Source organism: Gymnoscopelus microlampas (assembly GCF_963454915.1).
Source record: "Gymnoscopelus microlampas genome assembly, chromosome: 10".
Classification (NCBI taxonomy): domain Eukaryota; kingdom Metazoa; phylum Chordata; class Actinopteri; order Myctophiformes; family Myctophidae; genus Gymnoscopelus; species Gymnoscopelus microlampas.
In genome coordinates this window covers 20466743-20493956 of record NC_139947.1, presented here as the reverse complement: position 1 = coordinate 20493956, position 27214 = coordinate 20466743, and the positions used below count along the sequence as shown (strand labels likewise).

Below are 27214 nucleotides of genomic sequence, written 5' to 3'. Positions count from 1 at the left end.
CCACGCGGCAACATCTCAAACAGTATTCCACATTTTTGTTGAATAGCATGAGAACGAGTTTATTCCCTTTGTTGAGCCAAATCTGGGTTGAACATGACCGTGGAGCTGCCTCTGGTGTTATGATCGTGGACTTAATTTACGTTTTGGAAGTATTGTGACAAATACCAGGAGGATCCCAATGTTGTGTCGAATCTTGTAGACCAGGCCTATAGCAAGTTGCTGTGCTCTGTCCTCAACCCTGAGCCATCCAACCCTAGCAAAGTGAGCAGGGGTTATACTATAATTATTGCGTTATAAACAGACTATAATATAAGTATGTTTAAAATGCGTTATAGAAATGGGCTTCATAGAAAGCATTACCAGAAATATCTCTGTAGAGAAGGAGAGAGGGAGAGAGAGGGAGGAGAGTGCCTGAAAATGTAATTGGGTGCATTTAGGTGATTCTGGAGTCTTTTAATGGCGTTCAACTCTTAGAGGGCATATAGGCCTCATGCAGCCTGAGAGGAGGCGCCATGCTGGGGCAGAGGGGGGCCATCAGGGGGGGTCCCTGTGGAGACAGGTGGCCCGCTGCCAGCAGCACATGATACAGACCCAAACCTCTTATCTCCATATTTTAACTTGTTGTGTTATTTTGGTAAATGAACGCCCTCTACTTGATCATACTACAGCGTCACAAAAAAGTATCCAAAATAGTAGATTTGCAAGCTCGAAACGTGGCGTGAAGTGGCACGTTTTGAGCTTGTAGATATGTTGTTTTTGTGTGTGTTTTTTAATAAATATTGAACCCAATGAAAAATATTAACAAGATACCAATTGGCAGAAAAGTAACGGTTTCGGCCATACAAGGTTTTCACTCGACGGTGACGATATACGTAGCAATTACCAGAAAACACTGAGAGATGAGTCTGATGATGGAGAGAGAGACAGAGAGGGAGAGAGAGAGAGAGAGAGAGAGAGAGAGAGAGAGAGAGAGAGAGAGAGAGAGAGAGAGAGAGAGAGAGAGAGAGAGAGAGAGCTCTTGACAGAAAGTGACGGAGGGAATGGATAGAAGGAGAGGAAAAGGAAGTGGCATTTTCATGCCGGACAGAGAGAGTGAAAAGGGATGGAGGTAAATAGGATTTGTGTCACTTGATACGACCATTAGATGATAATCAGTTTGGAGGGAGAGAGAGAGAGAGAGAGAGAGAGAGAGAGAGAGAGAGAGAGAGAGAGAGAGAGAGAGAGAGAGAGAGAGAGAGAGAGAGAGAGAGAGAGAGAGAGAGAGAGAGAGAGAGAGAGAGAGAGAGAGAGAGAGAGAGAGAGAGAGAGAGAGAGAGAGAGAGAGAGAGAGAGAGAGAGACAGAGAGAGACAGAGACAGAGACAGAGACAGAGACAGAGACAGAGACAGAGACAGAGACAGACAGACAGACAGACACAGACAGACAGACAGACAGACAGACAGACAGACAGACAGACAGACAGACAGACAGACAGACAGGCTCCATGCATCAGATAGACTATAGCACAGTGAAATCATGTGTTGATTTAACTCTTATCATCAGTCTTTTAAGGGCAGGTGCTCTGCAGTATAGTGTCTGACTGCCCGAGAGTGTGTGTGTACGTGTACCTGTGTGTGTGTGTGTGTGTACAGGATGCTCTGTGTTCGTTATGCTGAAGGAAAATAACTTGGGTACGCAAGATAGAAAGAAAACACTGTAAATCCAGCATCTGAGACTTTACTGTGGAATAATCTATGATTATGATGAGGGTGGAGTGTTTATTGACATGTAACTACTTATATGGCCCTCTAGCGCCATCCCGTGGTAAATGACCGTTTGTTCAGAAATGACGGAGTGATGACGCACGTCCGGTTTAGCGTGATTTAATTATATACTTTCATTAAGATTTAGGTAGATTAGCGGCTTAAACCGCGCATAGAAAGTATTGTCCTAGTAGTGGGGTGATTTATGTATTTACTATCTAACTTTCTGAGGGTTTTTTAAGCTATTTGTTATGCCTGCCATCGTGACCAAGTGTACTGCGCATGCGTCAGCTTTCCTAGCACCGGGGCTTTTGGTTTAGTATCTCAGTAACAAAGAAGAGCCGCGGTGGGCAGATGGTATGTACAATTAAGCTCCGACCTTACACGACATAACTTATTTCTTGCATATATATATTATACCTTGTGAAGATGTATTTCATGTCGGTAATGATTGCTATGTTCTATGTTTTATCTGCAGGTTTATAACCTGCTAACTACCGTTGTAACGACCAGTATAGTGTTAGATATGTGTGTGAGAGTTTGTGTGTGAATGAAACAGAAATAAAACGCCATAAAAGACACTTGTTTGAGTTGTATCCACTGGCCACGGCTCTACCTACCTTCCAAAGGGAGATCTACGATTACATAGGGTGTGATTGATTAGATATTTGGACAGTTATAAACCATCGTCGCCTCCGGAGGAGGATAACGCGTGGAACAGACGGCGGGGAGAAAGCGGACGTGACGACCGGACCACTTTCACTCGACGCTGCACGGCGGAGAAGCCATCAAAGGGAAGTAAAATAGCGCTCATATTGACTACTAGTGGTAAAGAAGGCTTTGAGGACAAAAGGAGAGAAAGGCTGTAAGCTAAAAGACGTAAAGCTATTGTTTCTTGGATGTTTTGCTAGAGAAGGCTACGCTACGGATGCTATGCTACGCTGCTACATGCTGAGTGCTATTGTTTCTTGGATGTTTTGCTAGAGAAGGCTACGCTACGGATGCTATGCTACGCTGCTACATGCTGAGTGCTATTGTTTCTTGGATGTTTTGCTAGAGAAGGCTACGCTACGGATGCTATGCTACGCTGCTACATGCTGAGTTCTATTGTTTCTTGGATGTTTTGCTAGAGAAGGCTACGCTGAGGATGCTATGCTATACTGCTACATGCTAAGGAAGCCCTATTGTCTCTTGTTGGAGATACAACGGCTGCTTGCCAAGTGCTATTGTCTCTTGGGTGTTCGCTAGAGAAGGAAGCCCTATTGTCTCTTGTTGAAGATACAACACACTGCTACATGCTAAGGAGGCTGCAGCAGCGCTCTATGGGTTTTGCTGCTCTTGGTTTTGCTGCCTTTGCCTTTGCTGCTATTGACTTTGCTGCTATTGTACTCTCTGCTGCGATCTGCTACCTAGTGAGCCGTAATCACGCTATTCCGGAGTCCCTATATGTGTGCTAAGAGCCCATAAGGGGGACAATAAGACGGACAGCATTATGGCTGATGAGATTAAGAAGAAGCTAAATGGTGCAATAGCCGAATGTGGAGTATTAGCTGATCGGTTAGACGACGCAATGGCTCGTAAGCCAGCCGAGGAACTGGAGAGAGAGAGAAGAGCACTCCTGAATGAGGATGAGAGAGTCCTTATGTACCTGAATCAGTATACTACGGCCTTAACAGAGGATGATGCGAGTAGAAATGAAGCAGCGATTGCCGGCGCCAAGGCAAAGAGGAAGATCTGTAACGAAAGGTCCTTAGACACGGATCGGAGGGTCCGGGAGGCGCTATGGTCCCGTTTTGCAGCACCGCAGATGGACACCCTAAGGGGGGAGTTCGAGGATGCTTTGGGGAAAGTCAAGCTACTCAGCCTGCAGCCAGCTTCCAGGGATGATCGAGAGATAGAGAGAGATAGACTACATAGGAGACTAGATGACTATTACCAAGGAGTAATGGAATGGAGGTGCATTGTCCCTGAGAATCACGGAGCCGAGATTCGGAGAAGGCACAAGGACCAGAAGGAGCAAATAGAGGTGCTGATGGTAGACTGGGCTAGGGAGGTTAAGGAAGCTGCCGAGAAGGAGGAGTCAGTGGTGGTGGTAGATGAGGGACATAACGACCCGTCAAAGCATACTACGACCCCAGCCAGCCCGCAAGTGTTTAGCCTTAGAGACCGGCCTGCTGTATCCAGTGACGTTATCATCTCTAAGCGCGCATATGTGGGGCTACCCACGTCCTCAACACCAGTAAGAGACGGTGGGACTCCGCGCTTGTCATTCCCAGCCTCAGGCATACCACCACATCTGCAGAGTGGCCGTACAGGACAGCACGGCGCCACTGCAGCTCCGCAGGCAGCGTTTGAATCCCACGGTTGGTCTGGCATGGCATCTGGAGGAGATGGCAGCGCCCAGTTCTACAGGCCCAAAGTCAAGGTGAAGCCGATTAGTCTGCCTATGTTCTCCGGGGACAGAAGGACCTACTGGAACTGGCGGAACAATTGGGAGAAACTCCAGGGACATGCAGAACCCTCAGGGTTAGAAGTGTGCAAGAGGGCTCACCTACTTGACAGCCTGGAAGGGGCACTGAAGACAGAGCTTCGATTAGATACATGCAGAACGTCAATGGATATCTTTAGACTCCTGGATAACCGGTTTGGAAACAAGGGCACTACTGCTCAGGTGATCCTGGAGGAACTGGAGGAAATGCCTGCGGTGAAGGGCAACCAGCCTAGGAAGGCAATAACCTTAATCCAGACAGTGGAAAGGGCACTGTGCGATCTAGAAGACCTGGAAATGGTGGGGGCCATCAAAAATCCTTTGATGATCAATAGGATAGTAGGGAAACTTCCCGCGGAGGTCAAGAGGAAATGGATTTCCCATGAGCAGGACGCCATGAATGATGTCAACCAAGGGAATCATTTCGACAAGCTCTTAACGTTTCTGAAAGTGGAGGAGGGGATCCTCGAAAGGCTAGCAGAGATGGATCTTGGAACCACCTATGTTAATGAGAAGACGGCCCAGCGGGAGAAACCGAGAGAGAGGAGGCAGGAAAAGCAGTCATTCACCAAGACAGCAGTGAGTGAGATCAAGAGGGAGTCCCAGCGAGAACCGTGCGCTATGTGTGGAGATGAAAAACATGGAGGACGACTCTACGTCTGCCCAGCCTTCAAGAAGGCTAACCTGTCAGTTAAGAAAGTCCAGGTAAAGAAGACAAAGGCGTGTCCCAGATGCCTGAGCGTTCACGGGGCCAGAGCATGTAAACAGGGTTTTCCCTGCCGAAAGGAAGGGTGTGCTGGGGAGGACGCTCCTGCAGACCATCATTACCTCCTCTGCCCCAGCTCAGAAGGGAGAGGGGCGTCAACCAGAAGGGAGACCCGGGCCGAAGACAAGAGAGGGCCTCGTGGCCTGACAGAGGATCAAGAAGCCTTCGCGAGCAAGCTTAGCCCAAGCCAGAGGGAGGAGTTCAAGAAAGCGTTCACTAACAAGGTAACCTCAAAAGTATGCTCTAAGTACAGTCTGGTGGAGAAGGAGCTACCGGTCCTCATGATGCTTGTGGATGTCACAACAAGAGGAGGAGACTATATTGGAGCCCTGATTGACCTCGCCTCCGACACCAACTATATCACGCACCAAGCCGCTAAAAGACTCGGACTGACTGGTGAACCAATCACACTGGTGGTTTCTGGAGTCGGGAAGATGGAGGTAAGGGTCGACACAAGGAGATATCTTGTGGCAATCAAAGTATGGACCCCAAGAGGAACCCTAAGATCCCACGAGATGATCTGCTACGGTTTAGATGACATCGCCAAAGTGGATCGAGTGGTGGAATCAGAAGAACTGGAGCAGTTCTTCCCAAGGGTCAGGCCAGGAGAATTGGCCCGTCCCGAGAAGATTGAACTTCTCATCAGCACTCGCGAAGGCCGACTAGCACCGCAAAGACTGCATAGAATCGGTGATCTAGTGCTGTGGGATGGCCCCCTGGGCAAGACCGTGAGTGGTGTGCATCCGGACCTCTTTGAAGAGGTGGAGGTGACAACACGCCATTCCTTAACACACTTTGCTCGTTCCATGAGGACGGCAGCCATTAGGGTGGAGGAACACCTTTTCAATGTCCCAAAGCCTGTGGGCAATGTGGAAAAGGAACACCTTTCCAATGTACCAAAGCCTGTGGGCAATGTGGAAAAGGAACACCTTTTAAACGTCTCAAGGTCTGTGGGTAATGTGAAAAGGGCAACTACCGCTGCAAGCGCTACCGATGCCATAAGTTGGTTGAAGATGGACAGCATTGGAGCAGCATGTGACCCTGCATGCGGGGGCTGTCGTTGCGGGAAATGCTCTCCGGGAGGAAAGGAGATGACGCTGGTTGAAGAAAGGGAGATGGAGCGTATAAAAGCAGGCTTGACCTTCAAAGAAAGGGATGAGCACAGTGGAGAGCCCCACTGGGATGCAAAGTACCCCTGGAAGGAGGATCCGGCATCACTCCCCAACAACCGCAAAGTAGTGGAAGCAACGTTCCTACGAACAGAGAGGCGCCTTGAAAAAGATCCCAAGTGGAAAGAAGCCTACTCCAGGCAGATCCACGAAATGATTGAAAGAGGAGCAGCGGTGAAGTTGACAAAGTCCATGATGGAAGAGTGGCCGGGAGCAGTGTGGTGGGTGAGTCATCTGACAGCACCCAATCCCCATTCAGTTACCACGCCAGTGCGTATCGTCTGGGACAGCAGCCAAGAATACAGGGGAGTGAGCCTGAACAACATCCTGCTAAAGGGTCCAGACGTGCTAAACCCCATTCGGGCAGTATTACTCAGATTCCGGGAGGGAGAGTTTGCTGCTATCGGCGACATCAAAAAGATGTACAATTCAGTTTGGCTGGAAGAGCAAGAAGTCCATCTTCACCGATTCCTGTGGAGAGACTCACCACAGGACACGATTGAAGACTATGCCGTTGTAAGGGTGAACATGGGAGATAAGCCAGCCGGATGCATAGCGCAAGTGGCTATGAGGGAGACTGCCAATCTTCCTCAGTTCTCCCACCTTGTGGATGAAAGAAGTGTCATTCAGGAGAACAGCTACGTGGATGACATCTTTGCATCAAATAATGACCCCAGCAGACTTGAAGAGATCCTGGAGGGGGTTGAAGCTATACTGAAGACAGGAGGCTTCCACCTCAAGCCCTGGGTCCGGTCTGGGCAAAGTGGGAGGATTGATGCTACAGAATCCAAACCTGAAACACTGATTCTTCCTAACCAGCTCAAAGAAGAAGACAACAAGGCATTGGGAGTTGGTTACCTCGTCCGTGATGACAAGCTCTTTGTCATGGTATCCATCAACTTCTCTAGGAGAAAGGGGAAAATGAGGACTGGAGAAGACCTGAGCGAAGAGGAAGTTGTGGAGATGACGCCAAACCCATTGTCACGTCGGGTGCTGCTAAGCCAAGTTGCTGGACTGTACGACCCTCTAGGTCTCGCAACACCAATGAAGCAAAAGGGAGTGATTCTCGTGAGGAGAGCATTCCAGGAGGCCGGAAACCTGACAAGAGACACCTGGGATGAACCACTGTCTGATGACCTCCGTGAAAAAGCAGTAGAGCTATTCAAGGAGTATACAAGACTGAGCAGCATCACGTTTCACAGGAGCATCACGCCCTCCGGCTGGAGGGGGAAGCCCTGGGGTATCACGTTTTCGGATGGAAGCTGTGAGTCCTATGGAGCTGTACTGTACCTAAGGTGGAGGACAGCCGATGGTGTAGTCACCCGACTGATAGAATCAAAGGCAAAACTAGCCCCTCTTGACCAGAAGGGTGACGCGGTCAAGGCCGAAATCTGTGGAGCTGTGTTCGCCTCTCGTCTAAAGGGCTACGTGCTGAAGCATGGAAGATTGGAAGTGGAGAGATGGTTCCATTTTGTAGACAGCCAGACGGTGCTAGGTGCCATCCAAAGAGAAAGCTACGGGTTCCAGACGTTCTTCGCTAATCGAGTTGGGGAGATCCAGAAGGCTGGCCCCGTAGAAGACTGGTGGTGGATACCTGGAACACTAAACGTTGCTGACTTAGTGACAAGGAGCGGCTGCACCCCTGAACTGCTCACAGAGAGCTCTGTATGGCAAAATGGTCCTGACTTCCTGGCCGATCCTGAAGAAGAATGGCCCATGAAATCCGCCTCCGAAGTAGTGACTGCTGCTAGAGACATCGTGAGCAAGCTCCAAAGAAAGTCCTTCTCAGCTGTAACTACGAGAGCACAGGCCAAGCTGATGACACCCCCTGACAGTCATGAGAAGAAAAAGACGGACGACGGGGCGCCACAAAAGTCTTCAGACGCGACAGCCCTTCCCTCAGAAGAGAGCAAAGTTCCCCAAAAGCTCTGGGGCGCTGCGCTTGTGGACCAAGTCGACCCAAGAAGATACAGCACGCTGACCAAGCTCTGTAATGTAATCGGCTTCGTCAGAAGAGCAGTGAAGTTCTGGTTATCACGGAAGAAGAGAACCTGCACACCAGTAAAGTGGGAGGCCTTGACAGTGACTGAACGTCAAGCTGCTTTCGAAGAACTAAGCCTGGCAGCTCAGACAGGAGTGAAGTTTCCTGAAACTACACTAAACAGGCTTGTAGTCCGTGAGGAGAAAACTTCTAAACTGTTACTGTGCCACGGCCGAGTCCAAACTATGACTGAAGGACGGCCCGGAGTGCCCTTGATTCCCTACGGGGAGTGGGTTAGCATCCTTCTGGCTGAAGAAGCCCACCGGGCCAACCATGAGGGAGTAGCTGGTACCCTTCTACGAATAAGGGAAAAGGCGTGGATTGTGCAAGGACCAAGAGTTGCTCGAAAAGTAATCGACTCCTGCATTCACTGCCGGAAAAACAGGGCAAAAATGTGCCAGCAAGTTATGAGCGACCTCCCGCCGGAGCGCACAACGCCAGCTGCACCTTTTGAATACACAACGTTGGATCTCTTCGGCCCTTACACCATCAGAGATGCAGTGAAGAAAAGGACTAGCAAGAAAGCCTGGGGCATTGTCTACTGCTGCATGGCATCAAGAGCGGTGCATGCTGACGTCGTAGAAGACCTATCAACAGAAGGTTTCCTGAAAGCATTTCAACGCTTCACTGCCCTGAGAGGCCATCCGAAGAAGCTCTGGTCTGACCAGGGAACCAACTTTGTTGGAGCTAAGCCAGTATTGGAAGAACTTTACAAGTTCCTGGCAAGTGTCGACAAGGAAAAAGTCCAAAAGAGAGCTGCCGAGACTGGCACAGATTGGACGTGGGTATTCCACCCAGCCGACTCGCCACACCGAAATGGCGCTGCAGAAGCAGCAGTTCATGTAATGAAAAGAGCAATGAGCAGCGTGGGAGAAGAAGGAAACATGACGGCACTGGAGTTCCAGACCCTTCTATACCTGGCCGCTAACCTGTCTAATGAGAGGCCTATCGGCGCATTGACCCAGCTGCAAGACGGGAGCGTTGAGGTCATCTCCCCCAACTCCCTCCTGCTGGGGCGCGCAGGGCCCAGTGGCGACCCCGGAGGGTTCGATTCCACTGTCTACCCATTCGTCCGTCTGAGAGCGATCCAGATCGAGGTGGACAAGTTCTGGAAACGGTGGAGCCAGCTAGCGGGTCCAGGACTCTTCATCCGTAAGAAGTGGCACACCCCTGCCAGGGACGTCACCGTCGGAGACCTGGTATGGCTCGCTGACCAGAACGCACTCAGAGGCCGTTTCAGACTGGGTCGAGTCGTGGAGGCGTTTCCTGATGAGAAAGGTGTCGTCCGAGACGTGAAGGTGAGAACCTGCCACAGCCTTCCTGCCGGCACCAGCCCTTCCAAGAGTGACCAGCCCGTCGCAAGTTGCCCGTCCACCATCCTCCACAGGGATGTTAGGAGGCTGGTGGTTCTTCTACCAGTAGAAGAGCAGTAAAAGAAGAAAAGATTCCCCACTGCCATCCTCCCTGGAGGTTGGCGGTGTGTTTCGGTAAGGCCAGTTCCGTGCCGGTGCAACTTGGCACAACTGTGACTGGACATGACCGAGGTCTAAGCCCACCTCTGTGCGGGCTTGTACTTCTGTATGTTTAGTTGGCAGTTGTGCGTTGTTGCATCTGCTAGGGCTGCGCTTAAAGGATTGTATGCTGCATCAAGGACCACGAGAAGGACCTCACCATTTTTGTAACGTATTTTTCACCTTTTACAGACAATATTTCGCGTATTTTGCGTTTTTTACAGACACTGTTTTGCGCCTTTTACGAACAATATTGACGGCCTAGTGCCCATTATTTTTCCCTTGGAGAAATGTTTCGAATGCATGGACTAAGGGGGTTATGGGTGGTGGTCCTCTTGGGTCTTAAAGCCAGAGGACCAAGTGGGAGGTGTGGAATAATCTATGATTATGATGAGGGTGGAGTGTTTATTGACATGTAACTACTTATATGGCCCTCTAGCGCCATCCCGTGGTAAATGACCGTTTGTTCAGAAATGACGGAGTGATGACGCACGTCCGGTTTAGCGTGATTTAATTATATACTTTCATTAAGATTTAGGTAGATTAGCGGCTTAAACCGCGCATAGAAAGTATTGTCCTAGTAGTGGGGTGATTTATGTATTTACTATCTAACTTTCTGAGGGTTTTTTAAGCTATTTGTTATGCCTGCCATCGTGACCAAGTGTACTGCGCATGCGTCAGCTTTCCTAGCACCGGGGCTTTTGGTTTAGTATCTCAGTAACAAAGAAGAGCCGCGGTGGGCAGATGGTATGTACAATTAAGCTCCGACCTTACACGACATAACTTATTTCTTGCATATATATATTATACCTTGTGAAGATGTATTTCATGTCGGTAATGATTGCTATGTTCTATGTTTTATCTGCAGGTTTATAACCTGCTAACTACCGTTGTAACGACCAGTATAGTGTTAGATATGTGTGTGAGAGTTTGTGTGTGAATGAAACAGAAATAAAACGCCATAAAAGACACTTGTTTGAGTTGTATCCACTGGCCACGGCTCTACCTACCTTCCAAAGGGAGATCTACGATTACATAGGGTGTGATTGATTAGATATTTGGACATTTACTGTATATGATTTCTCATTCTTGTTCCCACATCGATAACATCTGTGTGTGTGTGTGTGTGTGTGTGTGTGTGTGTGTGTGTGTGTGTGTGTACACTAGCACGCGCATCCACATGTTTTGCATTGGTAACGCACAGATTCAAAGCTTCCATTCCACTGAAGTCAGTTCAACATGCAAAGTGACAGCAAATGTTTCTTTATCTGTCCGGCTAGCAGGTAAACGTAGTCTCCACATAAGATTAACATCTCATCGTCCAAAACGGTTCGTTTTCAGAAAATGGGAAAAAGAAGCAAGTGTTCCAATTTAAAGGGATATTTCACTTTCACTTTTTTTTTAAATAAATGAAAAAAGTTGTGGAAAAATTGCATGAGGGGGCTCTTGTTAATACTTTTCATTGGCACAGTATAAAACCATTTTCACTTTCACTTAATTTTTGTTTTAAATTCTTTTAGCTACTTTTGTGTGACACTGTAGTTAGTATGATGGAGATTTCCATGAAAAGATACTTTTCTCTCTCTCTCTCTCTCTCTCTCTCTCTCTCTCTCTCTCTCTGTCCATCTCTGTCTCCTGCTGCCTCTATTACTATCCGTCTCATGCTGTCAGTCTCCGTCTCTCTCTCTCTCTCTCTCTCACTCTCTCTCTCTCTCTCTCTCTCTCTCTCTCTCTCTCTCTCTCTCTCTCTCTCTCTCTCTCTCTCTCTCTCTCTGATAAACAGCTAGTGCGCTCTAAAATAGATAAGCCATATTTAATCTGTCCTTGTCTTTTGTTCCCGTTCCTGAAAGACCCAGCGGTTTTGTTTCTGTCACCGTACTGATGTCAGCAGAGCAAGCAGAAGGTCACACAGCTGTTTGATTGTGTTGCATGACTCTGGTTCTCAACGTGGGGTATGGGGACCCCGTGGGGTCCATGGGGGTCGTACGATGCTGTTGCTATTCAACAAAAATGTGGAATGCCCTACAAAAAGGAGTAAAGGAGTGTAAAACCCTACTCACTTTCAAAACTGCCTTAAAGAAACACCTCCAGGAGGCTGCAATTCGAAAATGTCCCCTGTCCAAGTCTTAACCTAAACCCCCCCCCTCCCCGAACTCTTCCTCTTTTTTCTCTTGTACATATTTTCTTATTTTTCATACCAGTAACCTGTAAGCTGCTTGTATGACGTTCTGTATAGTAGTGTGTATATCTGTCTGTCTCTTATATGTCATCATGATTTGTGTGCATGGGGATCTCATTTTAAACAAGCTCAGTGCTTAATGAGTCTTCCAGTTTGGTAGACCTCGTATTGTGAATTTGTACTTCCATGTACTGTTGTTCTCATGTCTTACTAAATAAAGTACATCATCAATCAAAACTCGTTGATCTAGAATCTATATTGTCTATTTCCGGCACACACACCAGTGTACGAACAAAATAAAACGGCTTAATCCATTAAGATTTATTTGTCTATAAGAATTTGCAGATATACAAGCTCATGGCATATTTAGGGGGGGGGGCGTCCCTGGATCAAAATATTTTCAGATGGGGGTTTGTTTTTGTCTGATGTCAAATACATATATTTTTCACTAAAAAACTGTATTTAGAAGACATTTTTAGAATCCCCCAGAAGCAAAGATTTAAGTTACAAATGTTTGCTTTAAAAAATATATCTTCAAAGATTTGCACACATTTTCACGATTTAAAAAAATATATCAGATCTACAAGCTCATAGCGCAGCACTGGCGCTATGAGCTTGTATATCTGCATTTTTTTTAATAGCCAAAGAAATCTAAAAAATAACACGGATGTGTTCCCCGGTCTTAATGGGTTAAACGAGAAAAAGCTGCACTGGCTCTTGACTGTCTTTTTGTGACTGTTTTTTTTTGTTTTGCTCTGTAATAGGAGGGGCGATGAGGTCACCCACATTAAGATCCAGAACTCGGGGGACTACTACGACCTGTACGGAGGGGAGAAGTTCGCCACGCTGGCGGAGCTGGTCCAGTACTACACCGAGCAGCACGACCTGCTGCGCGAGAGGAACGGCCACGTCATCGAACTCAAATACCCGCTCAACTGCAAGGACCCCACCTCTGAGAGGTATACATACGCACATGGCACATAATAGGCTCTATTCACAGCAGCCATATTGAAAAGAAATTGGGCCTCTTCTTAATTCATTCACAGGTGTTACCAATGATACTAATTAAGGCTCTGTTCCATTCTGGTAAAACTGAGTCAGGGTGCTGATATTGTGCATGTTGGCTGTGCATGCGTGTAACTCTGAGGGTGTACAAATGGAACCAAATGGACCCGTAAGGGTCCATTTGGTTCCATTTGTACACCCTCAGAGTTATGGGGGTCCTTGCAATTAAAAGGTTTGAGAACCACTGTGCTGCACAAAATGGAACAGAGCCTTCGTTAGTATCATTGGTAACACCTGTGAAAGAAGTAAGGAAGAGGCCCAATTTCCTTCCAGTGTGGCGGCTGCGCATAGAGCCTATTATGCACCAACGCTCACGCACACATGACACACACACTATTTATAGTACAAGCCCAGTCCTAACCCCTGACCCTAAACCTAAACTAAAATAGGGACGCCACGTTGAAAAGTGTGTGTGTGGGTTTTATAAATATTGAATCAATGAAAAGTATTAACAATAAATATTAGCTACATTGGATCCATTGGAACACACATTCTTACTAAGGGTTCCACCCAGTGGTGTAAAGTAACTAAGTACATTTACTCAAGGGCTGTACTTAAGTACAATTTTGAGGTATTTTTACTTTACTGGAGTAGAAGTAAATTTACTGACAATTGGAAATATTCCAATTGTCAGTACTTTTACTTCTACTCCACTATATCACAGAGGCAAATATTTTACTTTTACTCCAATACAATTATTTCAAAAACTTTAGTTACTTTATAGAGTTAGATTATTATCACAAAACATTTATTACCCACTTCAGCCCTATATACATTTCGGCCATTTGAAAATAGCCGGTCTACAAGCTCACAATGCGGCGCATTGTGAGCTTGTAGATCTGCTATTTTCAAAAGATTTTTTTATACATCTTGAACTAAGTAAAAAATGTGAGTACTTTTTCCACCACTGCTTCCACCCGACAGTAAGAATATATATATTCATGTGCAGGGACGCACGTTCAAACAGCGGGTGGTGTTTGTTCTGTGCTGTTTGAAGTCAGTGGGCACAGTTAACACAAGTTGTAAATACAGGCACCCGGCACCTACACACCTCATCAAACAAGTAGAGAAGAGTGCTACGGGAGTATGTCGAGAACACACACGCATTGGCACGTACAATCGCACATTTTGAAACGTTGTTTTGAAGCCCCCATGCAGCGTTTGCCCTGTGTTGAGGTCGTTACACATTGGGGGCACATTTTCTTAGATGAATTCACCCCAAAATATGTTGCAGAGTTCATGTGGTTAAAAATCACTACATTTCATTTCAGGTGATTGTTGACAATGTGCCTGTTTTTATGTGCATGATGTCGCTTTATTCTCTCTCTCTCTCTCTGTCTGTCTGTCTGTCTGTCTGTCTGTCTGTCTGTCTGTCTGTCTGTCTGTGTGTGTGTGTGTGTGTGTGTGTGTGTGTGTGTGTGTGCATCTGTGTGTGTGTGTGCATCTGTGTCGTGTGAGGTGCGCTCTCAGCTCCTATTTGGGTCCAGGAACAATTTGTGATCTCTGGTTTTTGGTTTCTGTGGGTTTTGTTTCCATACAGCCGGGGTCTCTTGTCATAATACTCTCTCACACACACACACACACACACACACACACACACACACACACACACACACACACACACACACACACACATACACACACACGTTTGCTCACCGCATAGGAAAAACACACACACATGCAGGTTGTCACGTTCATCAGCGGAGGAGTTGACTTCCTGAGTCTGTAGTAGAGCTACAGTATACAAATACTAAACGCTATCGATACATGTGGTTATATCACGTTCATTACCGAAGAGTATGGAAGCAAGTTGCAGTTGAAGGATCATACATATTTATTTGGCTATTAGAAAATAGCATTTTTATATATACATATAGACATTCGCTATATAATAGCGAATGTCCCTGGAACAAAATATTTTGAGGTAGGGGTCCGCGGCCAATAATTTTGGGTGGTCCTTGACATGAAAAAGGTTTGAGAACCACTGATATTATAGCAACATATGTTTTTCAGAAAACTGATAGGACATTTGTAGAATCCTCAGAAGCAAAGATTTGAGTTACAAATGTTTGCTTTAAAAAAATCAATATATATGTTCAAAGATTTGCAAAAATGTTACACAGATGCATTCCCGGTCTTAGTGGGTTAATAAAACTGCATAATGGAGCCAGAGTGTGCGACACTTTTTCTCCTCTGTTCAGGTGGTTCCACGGACTCACACACATGGGGAAGCCTGTCAGCGTAACAGGCACTGCCCTGTTACCACTCCAACTTGACATCCATGTCATACGTTCTTGTTCTCCTCTGTTCAGGTGGTTCCACGGGCATCTTTCTGGCCGCGATGCAGAGAAGCTGCTCACAGACAAGGGGAAGCCTGGCAGCTTCCTGGTACGGGAGAGCCAGAGCAAACCGGGCGACTTTGTCCTGTCGGTGCTCACCAACGAAGAGAAACACGACAATGTGGACCGCAAGACCAAGGTCACACATGTCATGATACGCTATCAGGTATGCCATAAACAATACAGTGTATCGTTGCTGTCGGCCAGAGACCTCTTATCTCCAGGTTCTAACTTTTTGTGTTTTTTCATAAATGAATACATGTTAACACATCGGGTGCCAGCATTTTTTCATAACAACTTACCGTGGGTGCCAGCATTCTCCCCATTGACTGCGCTTTGCTGTTTAAAGCTTCTGCGTGCGTTACAAGCAAATCCACGCAAAAAAAAGCATCGATTCATGTTGTGCCATGAGCCTGGCTACAGCCTGGAACCATAACATTTCCCTCGCGAGTTACAACGGGGGGGGATCGCGCATCGCGCATGACCGGTTTTCCCCACAGGAAACCGATTCGGAGATATAGGCGTTTCAAAGTAGGAAATAGACAGGAAGCGGATGGGAGCCATTTTTTTGTTTCCGGTGAGCGATTTGGCACTTCCTTCGCAGGATTACAATGGGTGCTCCCAGAGCTGCTCTAGCCCCGCCCGCACGGAGAAAAACGAAAAAAAAAAAAGACTGAAATCACGGTTCAGACCGTGAACGGCACCTGAGCGCTACTATGTAAACACACGGTTCAGACCGTGTTCGGCACCCGATGTGTTAAGACCGGGAAAGCATGTGTCATTTTAGATTTTAACCTCTTTAACCATTATCTTATACTTTGGCTATTCAAAAATAGCAGATATACAAGCTCATAGCGCTTTGAGCTTGTATATCTGCTGGAAACCTCACGTCCAAAACCGCTACTTTTCAGCAGAAAAGTAACGGTTTTGGACGTGAGGTTTCCACCCGACAGAGACCATATATTCTGCAGTTATCTCAATGGTTCTCACTTTTTTTATGTCAAGGACCTCCTAATGTATAAATGAATTGGCTGCGACCTCCCATCTGAAAATATTTTTTTTGCCAAGGGAGAAATAGTCAAAATTCTATGCTCACAACACCTCACATTGCGACGTGCTGTGCTTGTAGAGCAGCAGCTGTATGGTTAAACTGATGCTACCTGGGGTGCTATATTATGCTATATTAACACATTTAGCTGGGGACCCCTTCAAGGACCCCTGGGTTGCCCACAGACCCCACTTTGAGAACCGCTGTATTAACTAAAAAGGTGTTTTTCTGTGTAGGCTAGTTACCAGATCTGTCATCTTCTTTGTGATTTTTTTTTTCCGGTGAAACAGTAATTTCAAATTAGTCATTTTCGAGCTGACAGACATTGTCTGCGCTTCCCTCCAGCAGGACGGCAAATACGACGTGGGCGGTGGAGAGAGGTTCGACACCCTGGCCGACCTGGTGGAGCATTACAAGAAGAACCCCATGGTGGAGAAGAGTGGCATCGTAGTTCACCTCAAACAGGTCAGGGCGGGACAGCCATGGGCACTGTAAAACCATCAAGCCCTACTGTATATATAGCCTACCACTGTTTGTCTACCTCTGGTCCGGGGCCCTCCAGGGGTCCTCTGTACTGTAACTCTGAGGCCCCTTTTCCGCCAAAAGAACATTGGTTCTAGAACTGGTTCCGTTCTAGAACCTTAGTGCTTTCTCGGAACCGGCTTACGTTTCCACCAGTTTAAAGCACCATTATAATTAGTTAATCCCCAGTTGCTCCAGGTTCGATTCCAGCCCTGGCCAACAATGTGTCGAATATGACCGGTCAACGTGTCCATTTAACAGGGGAAATTCAATCGTCAATGGCAGTTACACTTTTCTTTACTTTTTTTGAATGATGATTTTTCGCTTGCTTTTGCCATTGTTTATATCACATCTGCATCTTCCAACCTGTAGAATAGTGAAACGCCCACTTAAAAAAAAAGAAGTATTTTTTGGTTCCAGTTCCGTACCAACTTTTAGGGTTCACTTCTGAACCAATGAATTTTCAGTGGAAACATTCTGAACTGGTTCAAACTTAAGCGGAACAAAAGAACGGAACCGATTCAACCACAAAGGAAACAAGCTTCGGCATTTTTGTGTATAATCCACGTTGGCATTTTTTTTAACCCATTAAGACCTGAGGCCGCTTCTAAAGATTTTCTAAATCCTAACAGTTTTTCAGAAAAAAATATAAAGAATTCATTTTCACGATTTTTCAAAAAAGAGCTTGTAGCTATTTTTGAATAGCCAAAGAAATCTAAAATGACACAGACGCGTCCCCGGTCTTAATGGGTTAAATAGTGACACATTCTCCTGGACCCGAAGTTATTAGCGAAATATTCTAGGGACAACATATCGGTATCGGCAATATTGGCCTTAGAAGTGCAATATCAAAATCTGTTTTAGCTTTGTAGTATTTTATTTTATAATGTATGTATGGTAAACCCTACTGGCTTTATATTTGGCTCTTATTTGGTCCGCTCCTTTTCACCCTCTACACCTCTATATGTTCGCCCTAGGATATGGAAGCTAGGGTTATTCTCAGTTATGCACCAGTGTTGCGTGCTGAAAATAGCCGATCTATAAGCTCACAATGCAAATGCAGCTTGTAGATCGGCTATTTTCAGCGAGCGACACTGGAGCACCGCTGAGTATAAATGAAGCCAGTCCTTTTTTTTTGCTGGAAAACCTTTAATATGCCAAATTTGCTATGAGTGAGCAGTGCAGGTGAGGTGAGGTGAGGGGTCTGCATGAATATTGAATGAAGCACCTGATAGTGCTTGAATTGTATTGAATATTTAATTCCTGGATAACTTTTACAATTACCAGTACATGATCTCACATAGCCTAACATTCAGTAATAGCTGAAGAGAGGGCTGACCTTTAAATTGGCTCTTTCATGAAAATATGAAGCATTGGAGAAACTCTGACCAGGCACCTAGAACTTTAGAGGGTGTTTAAAGTGGAAGTTTAAGAACTCTGTCGAAAACTGGAGAGAAAGCTTGACGTCACGGTACTAAACTACTACTAACTTTGACGTTAAGTTTTGAAGGATGCTGTATTGTAGTGAATCAGAGGCGCGTAGAGTGTCCAAAAACTGTACTCAAATAAAAGTGTTGTTACTTTAAAATACTAATGACTCAAGTAGAAGTAGTTATCCAAATAATTACTTGAGTAAGAGTAAGTATCTAGTGATAATTAGTTATGTCATACAGTATAATCCTATACTATGCATAAAAGTAACGTGCAGAATGTAGCCAAATTATTCGAAAATATTGACTTTTACCCTTTTACGTTTGGCCCGAATAAAGTAAAGTAGTAACTAACGTTTTGTCTTCACAAATATATTCGAGTAAAAGTGAAAAGTATGTTCCATTGAAATTACTCTTACTAGTACAATGTATTCAAAAGTTACCTAAGTATGTTATTGAGTAAATGTAACTTGTTACTACTCACCTCTGGGAACCACCTCTATAAACCAAACTCTATAGTAATGAAATATGTTATCGCCGTATTTAATGTTGTGCTAATTTTCATATTTTCTATCCTCATAATGTTGTCTTTTATAACCACAGCCCTTCAATGCGACGAGAATAAATGCTGCCAACATTGAGAACAGGGTACGAGAACTCAACAAGGTAGCCGACAACTCGGAGAAGCCCAAACAAGGGTTCTGGGAAGAGTTTGAGGTACAGTATGTGTATTTTACTGGCATGGGATCCACTTGAATAATGCTTTACTTTTAACTCATTCACTCCGGGAACGCATCTGTGTCATTTTAGATTTTTAGCTAAAACCATTATTTTATACTTTGGGCTATTCAAAAATAGCAGATATGCAAGTGCCGCGCCATGAGCTTGCATATCTGCTATTTTTGAACATTTCGTGCAAATCTTTGAATATATATATTTTTTGAAACAACGTTTTTAACTCAAATCTTTGCTTCTGGGGGTCCCTGGAACAAAACGTTTTTATGTCAAGGACCCCCAAAATTATGTTTTTGGCCACCGACCCTCATCAAAATATGTTGTTCCAGGGACCCCCTCTGCGTTACGAATGTTCAGGATTTTTTTTTTAAATAGAAGATCTACAAGCTCGTAGATTGGCACTCTCTGCCATGCTATGAGCTTGTATATCTGCTGAATTTTGGAATAGCCAAAGTATAAAATATGACTTAAAATCTAAAGTGACACAGATGCGTTCCCGGATTGAATGGGTTAAAGCTACAATCCCTGAAGTTTCATGTGCTTGTATATGGACGAGAACACTGTTGTATACTGCTGCTATTGTTAGTACATAGACCTTGTATAATAATCACTGTCGGACAGAAACCTTGTATCTCAAACTTCTTTAACTTGTTATGTTTTTTCGTACAGTGAATACCCTACATCTTCGTGCAACAGTGTCGCACAAAAGTAGCAAAAATAGCCGCTCTACGAGCTCACAACGTGACGCATCGCAACGGGTTGTTGTTTTCCATTTCCTGTAAAATAACGGTGTTGGACTTACCAAGGTTTCCACCTGACAGAGACGATAGTATTTGTCTATATTGTATGCAGATGTTTTTTTCCATGTTTTTTTCCTCCCATATCATTATATTGTTTAATGCTGTTACAATGTCCGATGAGCTGAACAAAAATGACTTTTTACTCTTATGGATGTACCCGTAAACAAGACGTAACAATAAAGATCACCTTGAACCTTACCCAAGATTTAAACCCGAGATACCTGTCAGGAGAGAGAACTCGCACAGGATACAAATTAAACAAGTGAAATTTGAAATGATGTCACAAAGAAATTGGCAGACAAAATTGGAACTGAAACACTATAAAATTGAAGCTGATAATTGGGTACTCTTTCCCGATTGGCTGATGATCGGTCACCCACCTGAAAATGTATTTTCTGTTTATTAAAGAGCTGTAGAGACAGGGAGACCCCTGTTACTGAACAAACACTCTATAACAATCATTACTATCATAATATAGTGCTTTAACCTTTTAACAAAAAACATTTTTAGTTTTCACCCAAAAAATATTTCTAGCTTTAACATACTTTATTTATTACAAAACAATTAAATGTTATTCACCCAACAAAAAAAAAAGTTCCATAATACAGCTTAAAGTAAAGTGTTATTCAGATGAGACGAGTGCTGCTGCTGCTGAATTGTTTTCCGTCTTTCGGTTGGTTTATGCAAAACATGGAAATCAGCGGTTTGCAGCCTCCACCCGCTGGGGCGTCACTTTTTTCTTGTCATCTGAAGAAGTTTTGGGCGAATGGGGATTTGAATGTGACTAACGTTCTTCTTGGGGAAAAAAAAGTCGCATTACCTTTCATTTCAATACATGAAAAGTCTGAATAATATCAACGCGCACAGCTTTGGTATTAAATCCATAGAATTAATGCCTTTCACAGTGGCGGCCTCTGAAATAGCATTCAACTGTTTTGTTGTTTTGCTTTGATGAAAAGGGTCGGCTTGTTGTCCTTGCCTGTGGAAACCTCATATGTCCAAAACTGTTACTTTTCAGGATTCAAAAATATCAAAAGTAGCAGATCTACGAGCTCAAATGCGTCGTTTCGCACCGCTTGTGGATCTGCTACTTTTCATGCTTTTGTGTGACACTGTTGTAGCCAGGCCTGGAATTTTGTCATTTCTGGGGCAAGGCCACTTGGTCTTTGCTGTTAACCATTTTTTGAGGGCAGGAAGGCCATCAAATAAAACAAGATTTTAGTCCATTGAAATAATTTATTGAATTAAAGGGTTAAGGATGATTTAAAATGTAATATGTAGACTATCTGCAGTGAAGTAAATAAATGATGGTATCCATGCTCAGCCCTGCACCAATCAAAGTTACTAGATTGGTATAAAGATGGGGACTCAGGGGAGTTAAGAATTCAGAGTCTCAACAAAACACCACTGGTGTATACTGTACATATTGACAAGAAAGAGACAGAGGACAAAGTGGTACAGTCAACTGGGGCATTAAGGCCACTGTGGACATTTCTATGAGGGGCACAAGGTCGAACTGAGGGGCAACGGCGGCCATGGCCTTCGTGGCCTCCCTGAAATTCCTGCCCTGGTTGTAGCGCGTTTATTTACGAAAACAACACAAAAAAATTAAATATGGACATAAGAGCTTTCTGCCGCCGACGGCAGCGATATGCGGTGGTGGAAAGTTATAGCGCTACTTTTTTTCCACAACAACACCGTCATACGGCGAATTATAAATATCCGGCATCGTTTTTATGCAGTTTTCTCTTTGAGCTCAGATGTTTTTTTCGAGAACTCCTCTCACTTCTACTTCCACCGCCCCCTCCTCTCCCCCACCTCTCCCCCCCCTCTCCCCCCCCCCCTCTCTCTCTCTCTCTCTCTCTCTCCATCAGGTGCTGCAGCAGCAGGAGTGTAAGCTGTTGTATCCCAGGAAGGAGGGCCAGAGACCAGAGAACAAGAGCAAAAACAGATACAAGAACATTCTCCCCTGTGCGTCACCACTTCCTTTCTCTTCTCGCTCCTACTTCCTGTGGAAAGAATGACACCGATATAATAGTGTGTGTGTGTGTGTGTGTGTGTGTGGAACATGTTTAACCCCTTCAACCCGGGAACGCCATCCGTGTGTCATTTTTAAAGATTTTCTTTGGGCTATTCAAAAATAGCAGATCTACAAGCTCATAGCGCGGCACCGAGTGCCGCGCTATGAGCTTGTAGATCTGCTATATTTTTTTTAAATCGTGAACCTTGAATCTTTACTTCTGGAGGTCCCTGGAACAACATATTTGACACATGCTCGCTTTAAAAAATATATATATTCAAATATTTGCGCACATTTTCAAGATTTTTCAAAAATGGCAGATCTACAAGCTCACAAGCTCATAGCTTGTATATCTGCTTTTTTTGAATAGCCAAAGACATCTAAAATGGCAGAGATCCGGATTGAATGGGTTAAGAGGCTTGTAGCCACGCATTGTGATGATGTTTTGATGCCAGTGGTGGCACCAGTGCTGTGTTTTGAGGTACATTGAGTATTTCCATTGTACTTACTTACTGTAGATACTTTATGCTTCTACCCCATTACATCTCAGAGGCAAAGGAAATATTTCACTTTTTACGCCACACACTTTTTGACAGCCTTAGTTACGAGTTACTTTGAAGATTTTGATTATTGATACAAAACACACATGGACCAATTAAGCCCTATATTTTAGGCTATTCGAAAATAGCAGATCTATACAACGACTCATATCGCGACCCGTTGAGAGCTTGTAGATCGTCTTGTAGATATGGCTACTTTTACGTTGGTATTGTGAGTATATGTTGATGCCAATACTTTTGTTCTTTTCACTCAAGTCAAACTTAAGTCAAATTTAACTTTGCCTTTTACTTTTATTTTTACTTTAACAGTAATAAGTATATTATAGTTCGCTACTTTTACTTAAGTAAACACATCTAGAGTACTTCTTCCACCACTGTGTGATGCGTCACATCCGTTGCTAAAATGTCACTTTTAATGTACATGTTTTCCATGCTGGTACAGATGGCAGTTCGACTATGGGTTTTCTGTGTGTGTGTGTGTGTGTGTGTGTGTGTGTGTGTGTGTGTGTGTGTGTGTGTGTGTGTGTGTGTGTGTGTGTGTGTGTGTGTGTGTGTGTGTGTGTGTGTGTGTGTGTGTGTGTGTGTGTGCGCGTGCACGCGTGTGGTTGTGTAGAGAGAAATGGTTGTTTTATGGTTGATATGGCTGATTTTTAGAGTTAATTTATGATTAGGAACAGTTTGAGCTTGGGGTTAGGATCAGACATTTAGAGGTTAGGTCTATGGCTTAGGGTTGGATTTATGCCTGATTTATACAGAAATAGCAGATCTATAAGCTCCATTTATAGACAGCTTGCAGCGTGTATAGTAATGTGTGTGTGTGTGTGTGTGTGTGTGTGTGTGTGTGTGTGTGTGTGTGTGTGTGTGTTTTCAGTCGACACCACACGTGTTGAGATCAGGGAAGCGGACCCAGAGGTGTCTGGTTCTGACTACATCAACGCCAACTACATCAGAGTGAGTCCTGGTGCCTCACTAGACACACAGCACACGCGCACACACACACACACACACACACACACACACACACACACACACACACACACACACACACACACACACACACACACACACACACACACACACCCACCCACCCACCCACCCACCCACCCAGACACCCACCCAGACAGACAGACAGACAGACAGACAGACAGACAGACAGACAGACAGACAGACAGACAGACAGACAGACAGACAGACAGACAGACAGACAGACAGACAGACAGACAGACAGACAGACAGACAGAGAATGGGTCAATATGTGTGAGAGTCAGTGTTTCATAAAGCAGTGGTTCTCAAACATTATCATGTATTTGGATGCAGACCTCCGTCTGTAAACATGTTGTACCAGGGACCCCCATACGGAACAGGTGTTTGTGGTGTTAATTTTATAGCAGATCTACGACCTCACAACACGTCATGATGCGACGGCGCATTGTGTGAGCTTGTAAATGGGTAATTTTCAAATAGCCGATGTACAGTATATAGGGTTAAAGTGGTCAAACTCATTGTGATGCTGTTTTAACTCATTTTGCTGGGGACCCCATGGAGCCCCCCCCCCCCTGTCATAAACTGATATCTATAACAAGGTAATCTGGAGCTGCCTGGCTGTGATTCCAGTTTGTTTTGGTGTTTTCAGCACCGTCTGGTGGACAGAGTGAGATACATGCATACATACAGACACACATCACAATTAGTCTCACCTCTCAGTGAATACAACCTGCTAGCAAAAGTAGTTAAAGGTAGGGTAAGTGATTTTCTTTGGTTAAAATAAGTGTTAAATAGCTCTATATTCTGATAGTACTCATTACTATAGAGTGTTTGTTCAGTAAAAGGAGTCTCCCATGTCTCTCCACCTCTTTATTAAACAGAAAATGCATTTTCGTTTCAGTTTCAGTTTCATTTCCAATTTTATCCAACCAGGACAGAGAACTCAATCAGGATACAGATTAAACAAGTGAAATTGGAAGTGATGACACTAAGAAATGAGCAGACAAAATTGGAACTGGAACACTATACAAATTAAGCTTAAAATGGGTACTTTCTCCTGATTGGCTGAGATTTTGACACCTACCGAAAAATGTATTTTCTGTTTATTAAAGAGCTGGAGAGACGGGGAGACTCCTGTTACTGAACAAACACTCTATAGCAATGATTACTATCACAATATAGTGCTTTAACCTTTTAACAAAATACTTTTTGTTTTAACCCAAAAATATCACTTACCCTACCTTTAACATAGCATCACAATCATTTTAACCACTTTATCCATTTATATGTTGGCTATTCAAAAAATGCAGATCTACATCTGCTATTTTTGAAAATATTGAAAATGGTTTATGGAATAACTTTGATATTTTTTTTTTAATATAAATATTCTCCTCTGGGAGTCTCTGGCACAAAACCTTTTCAGATGGGGGTCCACTACGGCCAAATACATATCAATTTGGGTGTCCTTGACATGAAAGGGTTTGAGAACCACTGATCTAGTTGTGCTGTGTTGTGCAGTGGTGTAAAGTAACTTACTCAAGTACTGTACTTGAATACAATTTTGATGTATTTTTACTTTCTTCAGTATTTCCAATGTTCAATACTTTTACTTCTACTCCACTACATCTCAGAGGCAAATATTGTACTTTTTACTCCACTACAATTATTTGACAGCTTTAGTTATTAGTTACTTTGTAGATTTTGATTATTATCACAAAACATGCATAAACCACCTCAGCCCTTTACATATTTCGACAATTTGAAAATAGCAGATCTACAATCCCACAATGCATCGCAAAGCGATGCATTGTGAGCTTGTAGATCGGCTATTTTCAAAAGATTTATATACATTTTGAACTTGGGACATTCTGCACAATTAGTACTTTAACTTTTTGGCACTTTTAAGTATATTTTGACGCCAATACTTTTGCACTTTTCACTCAAGTACATTTTGAATACTGGAATTTTTACTCGTAACAGAGTATTTCTACATTGCATTATTGATACTTTTACTTAAAACATGTGTGTACTTCTTCCATCACTGTGTGTTGTGGTGCAGAGCGTGCGGGAGGAGGGCCGCCACGTGGACGAGGGCAAGGTGTTCATCGCCACGCAGGGCTGTCTGCACAACACCGTGGCAGACTTCTGGAGCATGGTGTACCAGGAGAACACCCACGTCATCGTCATGACCACCAAGGAGATGGAGCGCGGACGGGTAAGCATCTGCTGCACCCTTTAACCCATTAACTCAATTCCTGCCAATCACGCATAAATGCGATCTATTAAATAGCGCACTTGGCCGCCAATCACGCATAAACGCGTTCTATTGAAAAAATTGAAAAATATTGAAAAAAAAAAAATATATATATATATATATATTTTTTTTTTCAATTTGACCCAAAGACCAAGGAGATATGATTTTTCGAAGGAAAAGACTCCCATCCACTTCCTTGGTAACTTAAAACTTAAAAATGATGTATCTCGGCTCCTGAGTACTTTTTTAATTTCAATGAAAATTTTCTGGCAGACAACAGCAAAAAATCTGAAATAACTCTGGCAGGTGAAGTGTTAAGACCTGACGATTCTTTTTTTTTCTTCAATATCTGATATTACCAACATATGTTTTTTCAAAAAGACATTTGTAGAATCCCCAGAAGCAATCTTAGATCGCTTCATATAAGAACTGTTTTCCAAAAATAAACACACCACCCTGGCGTTTTTACTCATATGGATATGAAGCATCGACTGAAGGTGTAAATGTACACATTTACCCAAAGAGTAACACAATATAAACACTAGAAACGAGTCAAACAACCCAAAGACTACATTTCCCATGAACGTGGCTGCAGTAGGGACAGTGATTTCAGACCCGGAAGTAGTAGTTCTTAAGACTTTTAAGGCAGAATTAATTCAAATTTCGCCAGAAACAGGCTGTATCAAATATGAATGTATATCATAAACGATGCAGAGCCACCCCCCTGACAAAAACACCAGGGTGGTGTGTTTATGTTTGGAACACGGTTCTTATATGACGTGATCTAAGATTCCCAAATGGGGATTTCAACACAAAAAATAAAGCCACGAACCCGCGGAACAGCGCCCTCTAGTGGCAGTGGTGTCAGACTTCGTGCTCTATTCACTTGTTTCTTGGCTGTGTGTTTTCCACTTCCTGTCGGATTTCATTGGATATTATTAGTCATCTGACCGGTTTCATTGGATTTCATTGGATCAAAAGACAGGAAGTGGAACACAGTGAAAAGCCTAGGAAACAGGTGGATAGAGCTATTTAATACTTAGCAAAGAAATATCACTCAAAGCACTTTTAACTCTGAGAGTGTACAAATGTGGTGTACACACTCAGAGCACACTCTCAGGGTTACAAATGGATACGGTAAATGAACACTTTCTGTGTGAGTGGTTATATGAAGTGTCCTATGCTTTAGTTTAGATGATTTATGATGGCATTAGAGTTTATGGCTTGTTTTCATTGCCCACGGTCCTTGGCCTCATGGAAATGTACCAGCAGTTTTTTTTTCTTTTAGAGGTGATCTTGAGAACATTTTCGGAAGCCACATCTCATTGATCAAAATTAGGTGAACCTCACCTTTTGCTTGTTTTGCGCATATTTAAATTAGAAGATACAGAGTTTGGAACGAGTGTGTGATGAAGGTCAAAAGCTCACGCTGATGTTTTCTAGCTGTAGTTTAAAGCTAACCTCGTTCCCAGTTGCTTTTGTGTTAAGCTAATGTGCTTCAGCAAAGCCATCGGCAGGGCATCGTACAAATTGTCGCGTGCGTGCTTGTGGTACGCTTAAC

General features: G+C 44.1%; 1 protein-coding gene across 6 annotated transcripts in view; it reads left to right on the top strand.

The window, feature by feature from the left end:
• ptpn11b (protein tyrosine phosphatase non-receptor type 11b) overlaps window positions 1-27214 on the top strand; it is a 75074-nt gene that overhangs the window by 33573 nt on the left and 14287 nt on the right. For 4 of the 6 annotated variants that reach the window (XM_084069253.1, XM_084069256.1, XM_084069255.1 and 1 more), the window contains exons 3-9: window positions 12661-12855; window positions 15274-15466; window positions 16694-16813; window positions 18904-19017; window positions 21710-21806; window positions 23287-23366; window positions 25459-25614. In XM_084069253.1, coding sequence (XP_083925379.1) covers window positions 12661-12855; window positions 15274-15466; window positions 16694-16813; window positions 18904-19017; window positions 21710-21806; window positions 23287-23366; window positions 25459-25614 — 955 coding nt within the window. The remainder of the gene's footprint in view (window positions 1-12660; window positions 12856-15273; window positions 15467-16693; window positions 16814-18903; window positions 19018-21709; window positions 21807-23286; window positions 23367-25458; window positions 25615-27214) is intronic. The other 2 variants (XM_084069254.1, XM_084069257.1) reach the window with 1 other exon arrangement.